At 45.8% G+C, this 20,379-nt stretch overlaps 2 protein-coding genes, 1 long non-coding RNA gene and 1 pseudogene across 4 annotated transcripts; 3 read left to right on the top strand and 1 right to left on the bottom strand.

Annotated features, from left to right (window-relative positions):
- Nucleotides 1-254: 254 nt before the first annotated feature.
- LOC144703326 (hydroquinone glucosyltransferase pseudogene) lies at nucleotides 255-2,050 on the top strand (annotated as a pseudogene).
- Nucleotides 2,051-4,773: 2,723 nt separating this feature from the next.
- Nucleotides 4,774-7,293, bottom strand: LOC144703325 (uncharacterized). Its single transcript, XR_013581520.1, has 2 exons — nucleotides 6,323-7,293; nucleotides 4,774-5,159 (listed from the first exon to the last, which is right to left on the bottom strand). It is a non-coding gene; the product is annotated as an uncharacterized LOC144703325 (long non-coding RNA).
- Nucleotides 7,294-12,132: 4,839 nt separating this feature from the next.
- LOC144703324 (hydroquinone glucosyltransferase-like) lies at nucleotides 12,133-13,336 on the top strand. The gene has a single exon (XM_078575473.1). The coding sequence runs from the start codon at nucleotides 12,275-12,277 to the stop codon at nucleotides 13,295-13,297; it is 1,023 nt and encodes a 340-aa protein (XP_078431599.1). The 5' UTR covers nucleotides 12,133-12,274; the 3' UTR covers nucleotides 13,298-13,336.
- On the top strand, nucleotides 13,320-19,565 carry SEH1H (Transducin/WD40 repeat-like superfamily protein). 2 transcript variants are annotated; one of them, XR_013581519.1, is made up of 9 exons: nucleotides 13,320-13,528; nucleotides 14,099-14,210; nucleotides 15,229-15,329; nucleotides 17,555-17,632; nucleotides 17,722-17,877; nucleotides 18,078-18,190; nucleotides 18,298-18,424; nucleotides 18,527-18,742; nucleotides 19,392-19,565. XR_013581519.1 is itself a non-coding variant. In XM_078575472.1 (8 exons), the coding sequence occupies exons 1-8, from the start codon at nucleotides 13,367-13,369 to the stop codon at nucleotides 18,668-18,670; spliced, it is 993 nt and encodes a 330-aa protein (XP_078431598.1). In that variant the 5' UTR covers nucleotides 13,320-13,366; the 3' UTR covers nucleotides 18,671-18,947. The 2 variants fall into 2 exon arrangements, 1 of the variants encoding a protein (XP_078431598.1); XM_078575472.1 differs by lacking the exon at nucleotides 19,392-19,565 and having other exon boundaries at nucleotides 18,527-18,947.
- Nucleotides 19,566-20,379: the final 814 nt, after the last annotated feature.

The following is a 20,379-nucleotide window of genomic DNA, read 5'->3' as shown; positions in this document are numbered from 1 at the left end:
GGCAAGGGTGACATATGTTAAAAATAATTTTTCTCACTTGGGGCGAATTTTGGCTTCTAACAGCACGGACATCCCTTAAAACAGGCCACACGCATGCGCCAAGAGCGTGGGACAGGAGAAGGACCACGATCCACTCAGCATTTTTCGTGCTGTCCCAAACGATATGATAGATTACTTCAACTCGGTGAATGAAAATCCCAGTGAGCCCTAATCACCCTAAACATCATCCGACACCTATTGTTGACCTCATCTTAAACTAGCCGCTGAGCGGGAGCGAACAGCCAAAACTTGCGGACCCATCGTGAAGGTCTTGGAGGATTGCTTGTGAGGTCTCAGAGAAGGTGCCCACAAAGGCAGCGCCGCGGTGAGGACGAGCTCTATAAAGAAAACCTACTGTCCGGGCTCCCCAGACTTTACTAGGTTTCCTGGCTCTTCTGCGACGGCGTCGGGGTGAGAGGTCTGGGAGAGGATGGCAGCCCCTCACTTGGTGATCGTCCCCACCTGGGGTGTGGGGCACCTCACCCCGATGGCCGAGTTCGCCAAGTGCCTGCTCCTCCGGCACGGCATCACTTCCACCTTCGTCGCCGGCGATGTCTCCTCCAAGTCTCACATGGCCCTGGTCGACCGCCTTCCCCATGGGATCGACTTCGTGAGCCTTCCAGACGTCAGCCTCGACGATCTCCCCCGCGAGGCTAAGATCGAGACCGTCATCACCATGGGCGTCATCCGAGCGATGCCCGCCCTCCGCGACGTCATCGCCGACCTCAAGACGCGCACCAATCTGCTCGGCCTGGTCTGCGACCTCTTCGGCGGCCCAGCCCTGGAGCTCGCCCGCGAGCTCGGCCTCCGCCCCTTCATCTTCTTCCCCTCCAACGCGTTGCTGCTCTCCCTCTTTCTGCGGCTCCCCGACCTCGACGCGCGGACTGTCGGCGAGTTCAGGGACCTCCCCGATCCGGTGTTGCTCCCTGGCTGCGTCCCTCTTCTCGGCGCCGACCTCCTTGATCCGTGCCAAGACCGGTCCAATGAAGCCTATGCCTTGCTCCTTCGCCAGGCCAGCTCCTACCCCCTCGCCGAGGCCATCTTCGTAAACAGCTTCGACGCCATGGAAGGCGCCACGTTCATGGCCCTCGCGGGCTCCCCCGGGGCTCCCCCGGTATACGCCGTGGGCCCGCTGGTTCAGTCCCCCGACCCCGGGCCGGACCCGGGCGCGTGCACAGCAACGGAGTGGCTCGACCGGCATCCCCCCGGGTCCGTCCTCTTCGTGTCCTTCGGTAGCGGGGGAACGCTGCCGTTGGCGCAGCTGACGGAGCTAGCACTGGGGCTTGAAGCCAGCGGACAGCGGTTCCTGTGGGTGGTCCGCCGGCCTAGCGAGGAGCGAGCCGACGCCGCCTTCTTCAGCGTCGTGGATGCCGAGGACTCGCTCGGGTTTTTGCCCGAGGGCTTCCTCGAGCGGACCAGGGCCACGGGCCTGGTGCTCCCCTCTTGGGCCCCGCAGGCGCGGGTCCTGAGCCACGCGGCGACCGGCGGGTTCATGACCCACTGCGGCTGGAACTCGGTGCTGGAGAGCGTCGTCAACGGCGTGCCCATGATCGCGTGGCCTCTCTACGCCGAGCAGAGGATGAACGCCAGGCTGCTCGCCGAGAGGGTCCAGGTCGCACTGCGAGCCACCCCCGAGGAGAACGGGCTGGTGGGCCGAGACCAGGCAGCTCGGCTGGTGCAGAGCCTCATGGCGGGGGAGGAGGGTACGCACCTGCGCCAGCGGGTACGCGAGCTGCAGCGTGAGGCCGCCAGCGGCCTGGCCGATGGAGGGGCCTCTCACGTTGCCCTGGCCAAGGTGGTCGCAGACTGGAAGGGGTGCTGCACCGCCACGCCGTAGATGAGAATTGCAAACAAATATTTACGAGCAACTCAGGTCATCGCGTCTGTTGTTGTTCCTTCTATCCTTTGATTCCGATGTCACCGTTGGGTTTAATCCTGTTCCTTAATAGTCCACCACCATCGGTTAATGATGAAGCCACAATTCCGGATATAGAAGAAGCTGTTTCTTCCATGGCCAGAGAGTTACCTTCAAAATTGATGGCGAGTGAAAACGTCCATGGCATGTGCTTTTACGCGCTTCCGTCCAGCCCACCAAACAACGTGATCTCCCGCCTGCTCTAACTAATTTAAAGATACTTACCTGGGCTCCAGATGAGAATATGCTTGCTCGGTCCACCCACCCCCAATTCTCTCTATCTCCTTCACTCTCTCTCTCTCCTCCTCTAGCTCTCTCGCTCTCCCTCACCCTCCCTCTTCTCTCTCTCTCTTTCCTTATCCCTCTCTCTATTTCTCTCTCCCTCTAACTCTCTCACTACCGCCCTAGTTCTCTCTCTCTCCCTCTATGGCTCTCTCTCTTTTTCTCTCCCTCCCCCTATCGCTCTCTCTCCTTTTCTCTCCCTCTCTTTTTCTCTCTTCCTCTCTCTCTCCCTCCCCCTATCGCTCTCTCTTTTCTCTCCCTCTCTCTCTCTCTACCTCCCCCAATTCTTCTCTCTCTCTCTCCCTCCCCTTATTCTTCTCTCTCTTTCTTTCTCCCTCTCTAACTCTCCCTCTCTCTCTCCCTCCCCCTATTCTTCTCACTCTCTCTCCCTCTCTCTTCCTCCCCCTATTCTTCTCTCTCTCCATCCCTCTATTGTTCTCTCTCTCTCCCTCCCCCTATTATTCTCTCTCTTCTTCTCTCTCCCTCTCTCCCTCCCCTTATCCCCCTCTTCCTCCTTATCTCTCTCTCTCTCTTCCCCTATCCCTTTCTGCCTCTTTCTCTCTCTCTCCTTCCCCCTATTCTTCTCTCTCTCCCTCTCTCCCTCCCCTTACCCCTCTCTTCCTCTTTATCTCTCTCTCTTCCCCTATCCCTCTCTGCCTCTTTCTCTCTCTCTCTCTCCTTCTATAACTCTCTCTCTCTCTAGCTCCACCTATTCTTCTCTCTCCCTGCCCATATTCTTCCATCTCTCCCTCTCTCTCTCCCCTTCTCCTTCTCTGCCCCTTTCTTTCTCTCTCTCCCCCCCTCCCTCTCTGCCTCTTTCTTCCTTTATCTCTCTCTCTCCCTCCCCCTATCCTTCTCTGCCTCTCTCTCTCTTCCTATACCTCTCTGCCTCTTTCTCTCTCTCTCCCTCGCTTTCCCCCCCTATCTCTCTCTGCCTCTTTCTCTCTCTCTCCCTCGCTTTCCCCCCTATCTCTCTCTGCCTCTTTCTCTCTCTCTCCCTCGCTTTCCCCCCCTATCTCTCTCTGCCTCTTTCTCTCTCTCTCCCCTCTCCCTATCCCTCACTGCCTCTCTCTCTCTCTCTCTCTCTCTCTCTCTCTCTCTCTCTCTCTCTCTCTCTCTCTCTCTCTCCCTCTCTCTCTCTCTCTCTCTCCCTCTCTCTCTTTCTCTCTCTTTCTCTCTCTCTCTGTCTCTCTCTCTCTCTCTCTCTCTCTGTCTCTGTCTCTCTCTCTCTCTCTCTCTCTCTCTCTCTCTCCCGCTCCCTCCCCCTCCCTCTCTCTCTCTCTCTCCCTCTCTCTCCCTCTCTCTCTCTCTCTCTCTCTCTCTCTCTCTCTCTCTCTCTCTCTCTCTCTCTCTCTCTCTCTCTCTCTCTCTCTCTCTCTCTCTCTCTCTCTCTCTCTCTCTCTCTCTCTCTCTGTATCTCACACCTCTCTCTCCCTCCCTCTATTATTATTTCTCTCTTTCTCTCTCCCTCCGCCTATCCCACACTTCCTCTTTCTCTCTCTCTCTATCCCTGTCTCTATTTCCCTCCCCCAATTCGGTCTCTCTCACTTTATTTCTCCCTCCTGTTATTCTCTCTCTCTTTCTCTCTCCCTTTCTCTCCCTCCCCCTATCCACGCTGCCTCTTTCTCTCTCCCTCTCTCTCTCTCCCCCTATCCCTGTCTCTCTTCCCTCCCCCAATTCTACTCTCTCTCTATATCTTTCTGTCTCCCCCCTCCTATTCTTTTCTCTCTTTCTGTCTCCCTCTCTCTCTCCCTCCCCTTTTATTCTCTCTCTCTTTCTCTCTCCCTCCCCTTATCCCACATTGTGTCTTTCTCTCTCCCTCTCTCTCTCCCTCCCCTTATTCCATGAAAAGATCACTCACGATGAGTAGTAGTAGAAGAAGAAGAAGAATGGAGATAGAGAAGGAGAGATGATGAGAAGAATGAGAACGGGATGTAGATCGTGATTCCTCTCTTCTAAAATATTGAAAAATGAAAGACAAGTGGGTTGGTACTTATAGGATGTAGATGTTGAAATTCATTAAGCCTGGTGCAAGAGCGTGAACGAAGAAAGAAAATAATGTGTTGGGAAGACAGAGAGAAGAAGAAGATGCAAAAGAAAACAGAGAAAGATCGTCATTAATCCGCAAGCTTAAAATGATATACGTTTGTTTCTATTTATAATACTGATGTGATAGCTAAATGAAGATGTTGAGTTGGTTGAAACGTTCTGATCCGTTAAGTCGAGTAACGGCTCTATTGAACCAGATCTTAACCGTCTATCTGTGTCCTGTCTAGATTTCATCCTGTCCGTCTATCTGTGTCCTAACTATGTGAAATCCTAACCATCTATCTTTTCTTATATTGAATCATAGCCACTAATTCTCTCAGCGAGTATAGGGTACGTGTCCGTATTTTGCTAGCCTAATCTTAAATTAAATCCTATTGGCCAATGGCGAGTCGAGCTCCTTCACACCCCTGCAAGATCATTGCCGTCGAAGACGACGTTGAGCTTGGTCCTGAGAAAAGAAAATTGAATCTTCGCAATTGATTTCGTCAGTAAATCAGCTAACTGTTTATCACTGTTAATATATTGAACTTTAAGTGCTTTGGCAGCAGCTTGTTCACTTACAAAGTGATAATCTATTTCTATGTGTTTCATTCTGGCAAGAAACACTGGATTAGCTACCTGATATGTGGCACCAACATTGTCACACCACAATGTTGGTATGGATTCAGATTGCATTTTTAGTTCTTTTAATAGTGACTGAATCCAAAGAATTTCAGCAGTTGCGTTTGCAACTGCTTTATATTCTGCCTCAATGCTTGATCTGGCAACCGTGGACTGTTTTTTTGAACTACATGATACAAGATTTCTTCCCATGTAGATTAAATAGGCTCCAGTTGATCTTTTGTCTTCTCAATCACCTGCCCAATCAGAATCACTAAAAGCACTAATGTTAGAGTAAGTGTTTTATGAATGAACAATCCATGAAGAAGATTGTACATTATATGAATGAACAATCCATGAAGAAGACCGCCTTTGAGATAACGAAGTAAGTGTTTGAGAGCAATCCAATCATTAGAGTTAGGTGAATGCATTTTTTGGCATGCCTTATTCACTGCAAATGCAATATCGGGTCTTGTGAGAGTTAAATATTGTAGAGCTCCAACTATATGTCTATACTCAGTATCACTCAAAGAGTCATTTGTTTTGTCTTAAACCTTGACTGTTGAAGGCAGAGCAATGGGAGTTGATAATGGTTTTGAACTTTCCATGTTTGATCTCTTAAGTATAGATAAGACATATCTCGATTAAGTAATAATAAATCCTTTAAGATGTGGTACAAGTTCTATTCCAAGAAAGTACTTAGCTGGTCCAAGATCACGAATTGAAAAATGTTTATGCAAATTAATCACTATATTTTGAATTTCATTAGTTTATGGAGACATAATCAGAATATCGTCAACATATATTAAAACAAAAATTGGAACTCCATCATGATTGAAAAACAGCGATGTATCAGTTTTAGAAGCAACAAAACCAAGAGACTAGAGTGATGAAGTTAATTTGTAAAAAACCATGCACGAGGTATTTTTTAGGTCATATATAGACTTCTTGAGTATGCAAACGAAATTAGGATGTGATACATTAATGTCGGACCGCGTCGGCGACGTCGTCCGGTCAACACCGAGTATGATGGCTCGGTGCCGATAAGAGATAGTGGTATCAAACGTCGACGGTTTCGTCGTCTGACGGGTAACCCTAACGGGTCGATGTAACTACAATGCAAGTATGAATGTCCTCCGTTTAGTACGTGCAGTCTCCGATCAAAGGAGGAGCCATGCCCCAAGCTTGGACGGGGTCGCCAGGTGATGGCGACGATGGCCTCTCGAACCTCGTCGGAGCGACGAAGGTGTCTATGGCCGAATGGAGTCTCTCCATAGGGCTCGCACGTAACGGACGTACTCGTCCGTACCGGTAATACACTCAAATGTCGTAGTTCTCTCAATGCCTCTCTATCCAACCTAGCCCGAGCGCGGTGGAGTCAAATCGAAAATCTACTGCAAGTGATAATTAATCAAGCGACGGGAGAGGACAGCGTACCTTGTCAGTGGGCTCGAGAGCAGGATTTGTCGATGATCGGTGGCGACCAAAACAGCTGGGGCAGAGAGGCACCGGAGAGCGGCAGCTCGACGAGCAATGTAATGCTGGAGCAGTTGGAAGAGGGGAGAGAGAGGGCGGGCGTGGGCCAGTAGTGAGCCAGCAGGTTGTTGGAGCTTCCGTCGAGTAGGTATCGTCCGCTCCGACGACTCGGGCAGGTTGAGCCAGAGGATTCGGCAGCACACCAGGAGATTTCGTTGAGCACAGGTTCACCAGGAGAGAGTGAGACAAGTTACCAGGAATGAATCCCGATCGCCGGCCTCTTGCACTAAGGTCCTAATCGGGGGTGCAATCTCTGTGCCAAAGGGCGCCTGATGCTGATCTGGGCAGTCGTGGTCTTCCTGGGTCCAGGCGGATCGATCGACCCCCCCTTCTACGTGGAAAACACGGTGGGGCCTGGGCACTCGAAGGTCGTGGATGGCCAGGAACTCTCTTGCTGCCTGATGAGAGCAGCTGCCCGGGTGTTGAGTCGGATCAACGACCAGTCAACGCGACAACCCCCTTGGCGTCGTGAAGAGGCGGCGGGGCTGGGAAAATGCCGACTGATCGGATCTTCACCGAGTCAGAGGGCCATCCCCCCAACGTAATCTCCGTCCGCGGGCGAACTTCGGGTCGGGTGCAATCAATGGATCAGCGCAGACCAATATTTGTCCAATCTTCCAACTCGAAGACGACGCCCGACGTGGTTCCTCTCTGCACTCCGCACATGCACGCGGGATCAGCGGCGATCGCTCAGGGCGGTCGTAAGTCTCTCGACTGATTAGCCACGGCAGAGGAGTGGGGAAGGAGGGACCCTCCCGATCTGCAGGGTGGCCGCTCAGTTACCCCTTCCCCTCCCCTCTTCGTCTTCTTCCTTCTGCAAGGAGAGGTGAGACCAAGACAAAAAAATGAACACGATTTCTTCTTTCTTTTCCTGGTCTAAAGATTAGGGCGCCCCCCCTCTTCCCTTATAAAGGGGGAAAGGGATGGGCCCTTAAGTGGGTCAACAAAAGGGGAAGAAGGTCCATTAGGGGAGACCTTATACAAATGGGCTCCCCCCATTACAAAATAAAGGAAAGAAAAGCATAAAAAGAGAACAAGGGGGAAGGCGAAGACTAGGTACCCCTCCCCCTGACGACGATGAAGGACGTACGGAATGAGTCACAAACGCGACGAAAACACAACGACTCGACGAGAAAACATAAAACACGCAAGAAACAACGATGAAAAAGAGAAACGATAATTGAGCATTCGTCACCCAATCTTCGACGACGGTGGTGGGCAGCGCGGATGACATCGTTGACGATCTCCGATGGCGTGCACCATCATGTATCTTTGAAACCTTGAGGTTGCTCCATATAGACAGTTTCCTCCAGCTCCCCGTGCAGAAATACATTTGATACATCAAGTTGATGAATTTTCCAATTCTTGCTAATAGCTAATGACAGAAGTAAACGTATTGTAGTGTGTTTTATTACTGGACTAATTGTTTCCGTAAAGTCAAATCCTTCCTGCTTATTGAATCCTTTAGCTACTAAACAAGCCTTATATCTATCTATACTACCATCGGGTTTGTACTTGGGTTTGTATATCCATTTACACCCGATGACATAAAGATTTTGATTTGTGGGAACCAAAACCCATGTCTTATTTTGCATAAGAGCATCGTATTCAGCTTTCATCGCTTTCATCCAGTTGTTATCCTTGGATGCTTCGATGTAAGTAGATGGTTCAATGTATTTTAGACTCGTAAACAAACATTCTGGAATGGGATGTTTGATAGCTGATAAGATAAATGAGTGCTAACTTTATCATATTTATCACTAAGTTTCTTAATTTTGAGATTTCACATGGTTGAGGAATATGATCAAGAGTACTGGAACTTTCTTGCAGGACGAGACCATTTGGATCAGATGATTCTGTGTTTTTATTCAGTAATGTGGTTGACACTTGACCATCTAATCCAGGTGATTAAGGAATGATACCAGTATAAACCACAGAGGTATTATTATCAGGTGCATAATTTTGTTCGGATAATAATATTTTTGTGTTCTATATAATATCTGAATATTGGATGCTACAGGTGGGTGAGATCCAAGTATTCCTCTGTACTAAGTAGTATTTGATGAAAATGGAAAACTATCTTAAAAAATAACATGCCTTGAAATATAAATTTTACCTGATCGGAGTGATAGACACCTGTAGCCAGCATGCATTGAGCTGTATCCCAGGAAGACATCTTTCTGATCTTGGATCCAGGCTGTGTTGTGAATAAGATCTTAGATATGGATAACAAAGACACCCAAAAACCTTTAAGTATGAGTAATCTGGTTTGTTTTTGTGTAGAATCTCAAAAGGGGGCTTGTTTTCCAGAGTAGTAGTTGGTAGTCTATTGATGAGAAATGTAGCTGTAGCTATTGCCTCATCCCAAAATTTTCTTCACATTGAAGCATGATTGAGTAATGCCAAAGCTGTTTCTATGATGTGTCTACAATTTCTTCCTGCTGTCCCATTTTATTCAGGAGTATGTGGACGTGATACTCAATGAACAATACCCTGGGAATTTAAGATTGGATGAAGTACTTGATACTCTCCTTCCCGATCCGATTGAAAGAATTTAATTTTAGTAGAAAATTAATTTTCTACTATTTTTTGAAACTCAACAAATTTTTATTGTACTTCACTTTTTCGTTTTAGTAGATATAGCCAAGAATAATTACTGTAGCCATCAATAGAAACAACATAATAAGAAAAAACAAAATTTGAAAGAATTGGAGAAGGCCCCCATAACAATGATAAGTAGGTGAGAAGGGTAATCTACGTGATTTTGATATTCTACAGGAATCACACAAAAAATGTTTTGAAAATTTGAAAAAGGAAGTCCAAATTTCTTTATGACTATTTGAAAAACTCGAAATTGGGATGCCCAAGCCTTGAATGCCACGTATTTGGTGATGACTTTTCTCCAACCAAGGCAACTGGTTCCGTATTTGGCTGCTCTAGACAGTAAAGTCCTTCTTTAATTGTTCCCCTGAGTAAAACTTGGCTGGTTTTCTTGTCCTTCAGAATACAATAAGACGGGTGAAAGTAGCAGTACTAGCTTTCCACTGACTTTTCACTATTTCCTGTTAATTCACTGATTATATGAAATTACTGAAGCCTGGAATAACTATGTTTCGAAGAAATTGGCAGGTTTAAATACTTAGTTTAATAGTAATAATAATAATAATTAATACGGTGATGAAGTTAAGATTTTTCTGGTATTTTATCTCTAGCCAAAATGGGTGGGTGCATCAGATTATGATTGTAAATTTAGATTAAACAGACTATACAGGGTTTAATACATATAGGTTATACAGATATAGATTATACATATCAGAAAGATTATATATAGATTTTAAACTATCAGAGCTCATTCTCACTAGCCTAAAATGGGTGGGGGCATCAAATTATGACAGTAAATATAGATTATACAGGTTATACAGATATCGATTATACAGATTAGAAAGATTATATATAGATTTTAAACTATCAGAGCTCATTCTCACTAGCCAAAATGGGTGGGTGCATCAAATTGTGACATTAAATATTGATTATACAGATTATACAGGTTTTAATAAAGATTGGTTATACATGTATAGGTTATATATTTACATTCCATTTATTCCAAGTCAATGTCTGATTTTTCACTATTTCCTGTTAATTCACCAATTATATGAAATTACTGAAGCCTGTAATAACTATGTTTCGAAGAAATTGGCAGGTTTAAATACTTTGCTTAATAATAATAATAATTAATATGGAGATCAAGTTAAGAATTTTCTGGAATTTTATCAATTTTTTTTGGAATTTATCTGAGGAAGTAGGATCACTTGGTATGTCCTAGAATGTAGGATGTACCAAAGGAACGGCAAAGAGACAAAGAGACAAAGAGAGAGAGAGAGAGAGAGCGAGAGAGATAGATAGAGAGTGAGGAGCGATAGAAAGATAGAGAGAGAGAGAGAGAGAGAGAGAGAGAGAGAGAGAGAGAGAGAGAGAGAGAGAGAGAGAGAGAGAGAGAGAGAGAGAGAGAGAGCCTAGGGAATGGCAAGCGTCATCGGTCACATTACACGTCACCATGACAAAACTGTGATGGAGGATGTGACGATGACAGTGATGGTTTTAGGGGTACGTGACGATGACGACGGTGGGTGACGGAGGGGGCGTGACGGTGACGTGACAGTGACGGGGAGTCCAGGACGCGTGACGTGATGTTATGGCTGTCACGGATGACGGCCGTGATGTTATTTCTAAATTCATTTAAAATTGTTCTACGGAGAGAATTAGACAATATAGCAGACGGGCACAGGTAATATGGTCTGTAAACACGATGGATCTCGCAGTACTGTCTGCATTCACATTATTTATCTTTATCGAGAGATTATACAACTGGAAAGATAATAAAACAGTGTGAATTGAATCTGACCTACTCTCGTTTGGTCATCGTAAGTATGCCCAAGATTGTGCCGACCGCCCTCCGCTGACCCAAAAAACACCCTTTTAGATTTCTGTCAACTTTACTGGGTTTCAAAATGAGAGAGAGAGAGATAGAGAAAGATAGAGAGATTTGGAGAAAGAGTCTTCGTTTTAGTTGATTGTGCATGAAGTAGGAAGCCGTAGTTAATTTGGGGGGGGCCTGATTTGCCGAGCTGGAAATCAGCTCTCCCACGAAGCGGGAGCTCTCTCCGTGTACTGGGCTGAGGATGAAGGAGATGTACCAGGAAGCGACTTGCTGGTGTTTTTTTTTTTCGGCGAAGATGAAAGCAGCGGCGAAGGAAAACCACGCCGGGATGTTCATCGAGAGGGCCCATAATTTAATTTTAAAAGGAAGGGGGCAGGAGCGTAGGCCGATTAAAGAGGACGCCTTCTTAGGCACCTCGAACGGGTGGCTAACCACGAGATTTCTGGCCGACGGAGAGACGCAGAGCAGTAAAAACCAGAAGAGAGAGAGAGAGAAGAGAGGACTCGTCTGTTAATACTAGGTTTCCTCACGTCACCCGTGACGGTGACGCTGTCACGGTGACGGGGATGTGACGAGACGCCCAATAGAGGTGACGGAAACATGATGGATTTTTTCATATGCTGGGACGCGTGATGGGATGGTGACGCGATGAAAGTTTTGTCACGTCACCGTCCATCACATTCCGTCATCCGTTTCGTCACATCCGGGGCGTCAATTCCCGGATGTGCGGTTCCCTAAACCAGGGAGCGAGCGCGCGAGAGAGAATAATAAACAAATGGATGTTTTATACGCAACGCTGATGGAAGAATGATGCCAGCCCTAAATTTCGACGCCATGCAAGGGGGATGGACGCGATATTTCGACCTCCCCATCGCCACCCGGGTCAAATGGCATTAAGCGGTTAATCCCAGATAAGCTGAGGCAAGCCATACGCGCGCACTTACGTCGGCAGTGGTAGCACTTCAACTCGTGCAAGGACACGAGCTCTATAAAGCCAACCACTCCTCCAACCTCCGCAGACGTACCATTCCGAGACTCCATGGGAGCCCCTCATTTGGTGATCCTCCCCACGTCGGGCGTCGGCCATCTCACCCCAATGGCCGAGTTCGCCAAGTGTCTGCTCCTCCGGCACGGCATCACGTCCACATTCATCGCCGCCGACGTCTCTTCCCCCCGGAATCGACTACGTGGGTCTGCAAGACATCACCCTCGACGATCTCCCACCGGACGCCAAGATCGAGACCGTCATCTCCGTCGGCGTCGTCCGCGCGCTGCCCGCTCTCCGCGGCGTCATCGCCGGTCTCAAGACGCGCACCAACCTGCTCGGCCTGGTGTGCGACCTCTTCGGCGGGCCAGCCCTGGAGCTCGCCCGCGAGCTCGGCCTCCGCCCCTTCATCTTCTTCCCCTCCAACGCGATGCTGCTTTCTCTCTTCCTGAGCCTTCCCGACCTCGACGCGAGGACCGCCGGCGAGTTCAGGGACCTCCCCGGCCCGGTCCAGCTCCCCGGCTGCGTCCCTCTCCTCGGCGCGGACCTCGTCGATCCGTGCCAGGACCGGTCCGACGAGGCCTACGCCTGGCTCTTGCGCCAGGCCAGCTCCTACCCCCTCGCCGAGGCTATCTTCGTCAACAGCTTCGAGGCCATGGAAGGCGCTACGTTCACGGCCCTCGCGGGGGGCCCCCCGGTGCACGCCGTCGGGCCGCTGGTCCAGTCCCCCGAGCCGCGCGCGTGCACCGCGACGGCGTGGCTCGACGGGCAGCCCCCCGGGTCCGTCCTCTTCGCGTCGTTCGGTAGCGGTGGGACGCTGTCGCTGGCGCAGCTGACGGAGCTGGCGCTCGGGCTCGAGGCCAGCGGGCAGCGGTTCCTGTGGGTGGTCCGCCGACCTAGCGAGGACCGAGCCGACGCCGCCTTCTTCAGCGTGGTGGACGCCGAGAACCCGGTCGGGTTCCTGCCCGAGGGCTTCCTCGAGCGGACCCGGGGCCGGGGCCTGGTGCTCCCCTCTTGGGCCCCGCAGGCGCGGGTCCTGAGCCACGCGGCGACCGGCGGGTTCATGACCCACTGCGGCTGGAACTCGGTGCTGGAGAGCGTCGTCAATGGCGTGCCCATGATCGCGTGGCCGCTCTACGCCGAGCAGAGGATGAACGCCAGGCTGCTCGCCGAGGGGGTCGGGGTGGCGTTGCGAGCCACCCCCGAGGAGAACGGGCTGGTGGGTCGCGTCCAGGTGGCTCGGCTGGTGCGGACCCTCATGGCTCGAGAGGAAGGGTCGCGTCTGCGCCAGCGGGTGCGCCGGCTGCAGCTGGAGGCCGCCCGCGGCCTGGCCGAGGGCGGAGCCTCTCACGTAGCCCTGGCCAAGGTCGTCGCCGGCTGGAAGGGTTCCTGCCAAGAGTTACGAGTCTCTTATTGTCCAATCACGTCGCGACGGGTGGAGAATTATATATAGCTTCGTGAAAGTTTAATGGGTCTAGTGGGATTTCGTAAAGACTGGGTTTTTTGGGGGAGAGGGGGGAGAATGGAGAAGAGGGTGGCTGCGCTAGACGAAGGGGCGCTGTGTTGTGGATGGAACTACTGCGGACGGAGAATCGCGGTGGGTTTCGATGATGGAAGAATCGCTGTGCATGACTCCGCTGAGCCTGGTTCCACCACGTCATTCACTCGCACGAATCAGTGGCCGGTTAGTTTTCGATTTTCTTTCCTTCTCTTGCCGTTCTCTGCGGATTGGTCTCCTCTGTGATAGAAGATTCGCCGTTTCTAGGTTATTTCGTCGGCCTTTTTATTGTTTGTTCTTCGTTGGGCTTGTTCTCGCTGGACTAATTGATCATTGGTCGTGTACTGGTGGAAAACATGGTTTGCTAGAAAGTTTTCCTTGGGATTCTTCTCTATTCCATTTCTCAGTTGAAATGCATACATTTTCCACTATTACGGATTATGGTGAAGATGGACATTGATTTAAGTAGTTTCCGAATGAAAGTTATGGCTCTACTGACCCTTCGGGCTCGCGCTTTTCTCATTTTTAATTTCTTCATTTATTATTTTGTGTGATCCGCGTTTTCAACTCTAGGATCCTCTAAGAATCTCAGATCAGTTTGTTGAGTGAGCTCCTTTAGAAAATCGTGTTCGAGTATATCGATGAGAAGAATCTAAAAATACATTAAGGAACAAATCGTGGAGATGGTCAGAGCATTAGACGTCTGTTAGTCTGTTGGTCGAACAATGAATATTTTTATATCTTTCATTTATACAGGCGCATGGAGCCAAGATTCGGAATGTCATATGGGCTCCTCCGGTGTACGGTGATGTGATTGCGAGTATTTGTCTTGATGGCACAATATCTTTGTGGGAGGAAACGCAAGAAGGTTTTTCCATCCGTTTGTTTTGAAACGTATCGTTTAAATTATATTCTCTGCTACCAGTTTCTACGGAACACGTGAAATTCCGTTTGTCATAATCGATAGTCGTTGGCGATGGGTATGTCAAAGGATGAAATCAGAATTTTGAGTAACTAATGGATTGTGGATGCGGTTATCCTCCTCCCTAACCTTTTTTTGAAGTATAACTCATTCCTTTGGAAGTTTTGGAAGATGCCCTATTAGATTATTTGCTATTTGACGTCTTACTATGAACGGAGGAAACTTCTTTTATTAGTTTTCTTTATGCTCAATTTAATAATAATTCCAGTTTTGTTTCTTGTATGTTACATCCGAACAAGGAAACGTAAGAAGCTGGGCATCTCCATGTTTTTACTTGTATTAATATTTACTACTGATTTCGCATATTTTTTGATAACTACCGTTTTTCCAATCACAGCTCTCTCCCCAAGATTGGATCACAATTATTTGCTAATTCGGACAAGGGCTATCTTTCATACATTAACTATACACATCACCTCATACCCGTTCACATTTGTGTAGAATTATTACAGTATTTCGTAAAACTGCTCTCCGTGTGAAATTTGTGTGAGTTTTCAACACTCCCTATATTCCAACTGGAATCATTATTCTTGTAAATCTCAGCGCTCGTTCCCATTTTCGTTGGTTACACAATTAAAAAAAAGAAGACAAATAAGATTCCTTTTTTTTTGAAAAACCAAATAAGATACCAAATGCTTGGCCACAGTGATGAAAGAAAATTAAATTTCGTGGGATCTCAAATTCCTTTAATAAAACCTATTTAGCTCTTGTGACTTTGTGCACCAGATGTCATATGTTGTCTGTTTATTCCCTTTAAATTCAATGACTACCCTTTACATTATTATGATGCACTTCTATATGTTTTACGAAGTGTAAATTAATTTCCCATTTTTCTGAAATTTCCATTTTAACATTGTTGAGATTTATAGTTATAATAAGTAAACCCTTCTTTTTCTGACGGCAGACACTGAAAATCCCATTTGGAAGCTCTGTAAGCTCTTTGAGGGTGAAAAATCTAAAGTTCTTGATATTCAATTTGGAGTTTGCACTACAAGTTTAAAATTAGTGAGTCATTAGACGTCCTTTTAATTTTACTTACCGTCTTATGATTTGTACTATGCTTTTTACTTGCTGCCGTTTACTTTATGCTTCAAGCCCAAAATCATTAATAACGCATTATCATTATCGTAGTTCAGTCATTAACACCTTGACTCTTCCACTTTCTGTCTAAAACACTATTTTCCTCTTAACTCTGTTCCTCATGGTGTAAGAAACGGTGTATTCAATTATGCATTAAAGCAAAATCTAATGTGCTAAGTTGTGAGTTGACTATACTCACGAAGAAATGGGGTTTGTATTACAAGAACTCTATGGAGAAGGATGCTAAAGTGGGAGAAAACGCTTCTTTCTGGGTCCCTGATTCATGATTAAAGGTTAAAAGAATTACTGAACTCCAGAATTCTAGTTTTCTCTTCAGTCATCATTAAGTAGAAACAAATTTCATGTGGATATGTGTGTTTTCATTATCACCCCTTTGGTTGAACCTTTTGCCAATTTCTCGGGAAGAATGTATTCCGGTGGGCCAGGTTTATTCTTGTGGGCTTAAGGCCAAGGAAATTGTAAAAGTAGTCAGTGTGAATGCTTGGGAGCTCCATGATCCTCAATAATACTCGGCACATTGGACTCTAGCGGAGCACATGGTGTCAGTAAGCTTTTGATTTGAGCAGGTTAAGAGGAGTTTGAGTTTGGGCAGGTGACTATTTCGGCGATCAGTATGCCTATTTTAACTAAGCTCTGCTAGGATCTAGTTTATTATCTCTTAGGGACGCAAAAAGTTGTAGTTAGGAGGGTCATCCAGTTAAATACTGGCTTGTACAAATTGGGCCTGGGCCCATCTAACTTTAGTCACTTATTTCAAACGTGGGAAATAATGGACTAAAAATGACCTTAAATTGTGTAGGCCCCTTACGGGAGTGCCACTTTTAACCTGTGGCCACTCTTTGGTTTTCGCAGGATCTCTCACTGATACCTAAATATGATCCTGGTATTGAAGTAATCTAATACTGTTATCTACATTGGATATAAGAGAAAACAGAAACGTAGGGGCAACACCAGTCAAGTCAAGCGCACATAGCAGTTAACCCTGACTTGATTAAGTAAATAGAAAGTAGAGCCAGCACGTGCAGCAGCACATGACAACTTCTCAGAAATAGGCCAATGACGGGGCCAGTCAGATGATGGGGATAGAAAATGGCATATATATGGAGTTCAGGCGGAAAAGTTGGCTTGTTTGAAATCCTTAAGCATGAGACTTTGGAGAGGGGAACAGCTGGATTTGGTCAAGAATCTTCTCAGAGTGCTTGGGCTATCATAGTGTCTGCAAGGGGGAGATGGGCAACAAAATTCTTGGGAGGCTACTGTGACCAGGGGTGCTGAATCTTGAAACTCTGTTATCAGTTCCATAAAGGTACATATTTGTTAAATAAAAAGAAGAGAGAGAGACACACTTCAAATTTGTTAAAGAAGTTCCAGATGGGTTTTCCCGGTCTTCCTCCATAGGCTGTCTTCGTGATCCCCCCAGCTTCCAACTTCAATCCAGAGACTACTTTACCTCTTCAGCTCGCGATCTTTGTCTGATGTCTTATTCAATGTCGTAAGCTGGGTGGTTACAGAAAGCCGAGGGTTAAATAGGGGGTCATCCCCCTCCACTAGTCCTGAATAGCGATTTACAGTGGGTGCTCGACCAAAAGTCCTACTGGATCCATGAATTGCTAGTTGAAGGCAAATATTGCTCCATGGGAGTAGTATAGATTAGTAACATTAGGCAAAGATTTACAGTGAGTAAGATTGTCTTGAAAGTGTAAAAATATAGAGAATAGTAACATTAGTGCTAGTACTGTATCAGAGGGTTCTGAAAGATACCCGTGATTTGCTTTCAGTCGTCAATCGCTTTAATATCTTCATTCTATCCTTGTATGTTTCTTGTGTGTAGCCGGGAGTTTCTTATATTGTGATGTAAAAAAAACTTTCGTTCAGTTTAGTAGATAAAATAATATCAATAGCGAAAGCCAATGTGAGGCTTATTCAATGGGAACTATGTTGAATGGTCTCAGCTCTGTCACTGTGTTGCCTTATGGTCTATATTAGTGTGCCTCGGCCAAACCTTTCATAACGAATCTTTTATATATTCGACCCTTGCACAACCTACGTTTAAGGAATGTCCTTGTTAACATTGTAATCCTTGATGATTTAATACCTTTTTGGTGCTGCATAAATTGTCTGTGTCCAAGGTTGCCGCATGTTCAGATGGGACTGTAAAGATTTACGAACTCCTGGATCCTCTTGAACTCAAAACCTGGCAATTGCAGGTTCTTTCTCTAATTTAATTTTCAATGCGTGCTTTTACTTTCCTTCTTTTCTATATCCACATCTGGACTTAGTTCTCTCCTCCCTCCAGGCAGAGTTCCAAAATGTAACTGACTCTGCGTCAAGATTTGAGAAGCCAACATGTATTTCCGCATCAGTTGCATGGAGTCCAAGAAGGGGGGATGAACATCTATCAATATTTGTTGTGGGATTTAGCGCAGATTCTCCTCAAATAAATTCCCCGAAGGTTTGTTTACAGTTTGGGCTATCGATTACAATGCGTTTTTTTCTTTTAATGTTTATCCTGTCCCATTTTCCTTGTTGCAATGCTTAGATACTGGCGAGGGTATTTCTTGATTATACTGGTGTTGATCGTAGAAATTGCTGATCAAACTAACCTAGTTACTTCTATGAAAAATCCCATCAAAGTTTTCTGTTTCGTTTCAGATTTGGGAGTTCGATGAGATTCATCAACGTTGGCTAGCAATCGCTGAGTTAGCATTGCCTGAAGACCAGGGTGACCGAGTACATGCAGTCGCTTGGGCCCCTAATATCGGCAGGTAAAAATTCTTGGATTCTTCAACCTGGAGAAGGACCCAAAACCCTTTTCGTATCAAAAAATTCTTTTCAGAATGAATCTTTCTGAAATATTGTCTTTGATGTGGAGGCCCTACGATCTCATAGCTGTTGCGACTTGTAAAGGCATAGCCATTTGGCATCTGGGTTTGACCCCTGACACGGGTGGTAGACTATCCACAGAGAAAGTGGCACTACTCTCTGGACATGATGGCGAGGTATTCACTGTTGATTCACAAGTTAACTGATATTTACTGTATTGACTGAAGCAACTGCTTTTCTCCCTTGTAATTGCAATATTTTTCTCCTTGGTGAGGTAGGTATGGCAACTGGAGTGGGACATGAGTGGGATGACATTGGCTTCCACGGGAGGAGACGGTGCAGTCAGACTCTGGCAGTCGAACTTGAATGGCGTCTGGCATGAGCAGGCAGTCTTTCACTGTGGCGAGACTCCAGAGCAGTGAAAATTATGGGATACCAGCGACAGCGAGGGGGATGATATTTCCGTCGGTTAGTTGGCGCGCAGTGAGTTAAAGGTTTGTAGGTGCCAATATTTTTTATGAGAAATGGAATGAGAAATCTGACGCCTACTTGGAGAACTTTAGTGATACTTATATTTCATGCGGTGCCAAATGATGCGATAAAACAGTTGAGACTGTTCCCTTCCTCTGACTCTTTGGACTTGTTTTGGTCTTGTCAAATCTGAAGTTGATATTTATTTTTGTTTTAGTTTTCTGGTTTCGTCTTTTATTTTGTTGTTTTATTGTTCACACCGTCAATTATGACAGTTTATATAAATCATAAATATGAGTTACTGGTAGTGGGATAAAGGAAGATCAAGATTCATCTTTTTTTCCAATACATGCATTATGCTGAATAACGAAACGCAACTATTGAAAACAGAAATAACTATTAAAAGCAGTACACGATTCATATAGAAGGTTCCATTTATAGCTTTGTTGTAAATGTCTGTTTATTACAATATCGCTGATGAAAAAGAAAGCGTTGGGTATGGCTTGAATATTAGAATGTGCTGCACGAGAATGTAAAATGCGTCACAAAATGACTTAGTATTTTTAAATTTCAAATTTGGTTACGATCGTGCACCAACTAATCTTCATCTTGCCTAATCTGAAATAATGGTTTAACCAATCTTTTATATGTTTAAGTTGACTTTTCTTTCAGGACTCATTTCTTGAAGCTCAACAGTAGGAGAGGGAGGTGCCCAAAACTGAATTTCGATTACTCAATGATCAAGATTCCTCTTCTCTTTGGCACTACAGTTTGAGCACTATTGTTCTTGAAAGGGTGCTATTTTTCATATGGTAACATATTTTCGTAAATCATTTCTTCAGTCAATGTGACCTCTTAGAATTTCAATCTTAAATTAAATGTCAAAATTGATACAAGAATAGTGGGGAAATCGTAAAAATGAGCTACGGGAAACATACTCTAAAACATGTACATTTATGCAGGTTATAATAATTATATTTACCTATTTCAAGAATGATGATAAATTCATTTGTTGCTTTTTTTATGTCGCGTGATCTTCTGGTATCAACTCAGTTCATTAGTCGACATTACATCTAGTCATGTATTAAGTCTGCTAATGTCTGATAATGAATGAGAGAACATCGGATCATACAGCTGATGTCACAATCTAAAGGGTTCAACCATTTGTCAAATATTCATTACATTCATGAATGTTTATCCTCATTAAGGTGTGGGCCATTATCAGAATATGGAACGGATGGTACTTGTTGATCTTGAGAGCAACATTAAAAATAATTGATATTTGTTAAATGCCGTAATGTTTATTTATTAAACATGATTTTTTGGTATCATTTAGTGATTGGTTAACACTAAATCTCTTCATATATTTAGTCTGCAAAACAACATGATAGATATCTAGTAGATCTGTGACCAGGGATTTAATATGATCGATTGAATATTTAATCAGATTAAGCATTCTTTCAATTGAATCCAAACCTCAACCATTCAGGCAGAAAATCAGTTCCATCATGATCTTACTCATTGGATCAGATCATATAAAATTAGCCGACCCAGTGTTACAATTGAATAACTAATGCAATCCAAACTTCCCGGTTCATATCAGATAGGATTGAATTGTTTGAGTTAATTCAAAATAAATAAACATAATAAATAATGAGAG

Source organism: Wolffia australiana, chromosome 5 (assembly GCF_029677425.1).
Source record: "Wolffia australiana isolate 7733 chromosome 5, ASM2967742v1".
NCBI lineage: Eukaryota > Viridiplantae > Streptophyta > Magnoliopsida > Alismatales > Araceae > Wolffia > Wolffia australiana.
The sequence above is the reverse complement of the archived record's forward strand: the minus strand, read 5'-3'. Positions and strand labels throughout refer to the sequence as shown.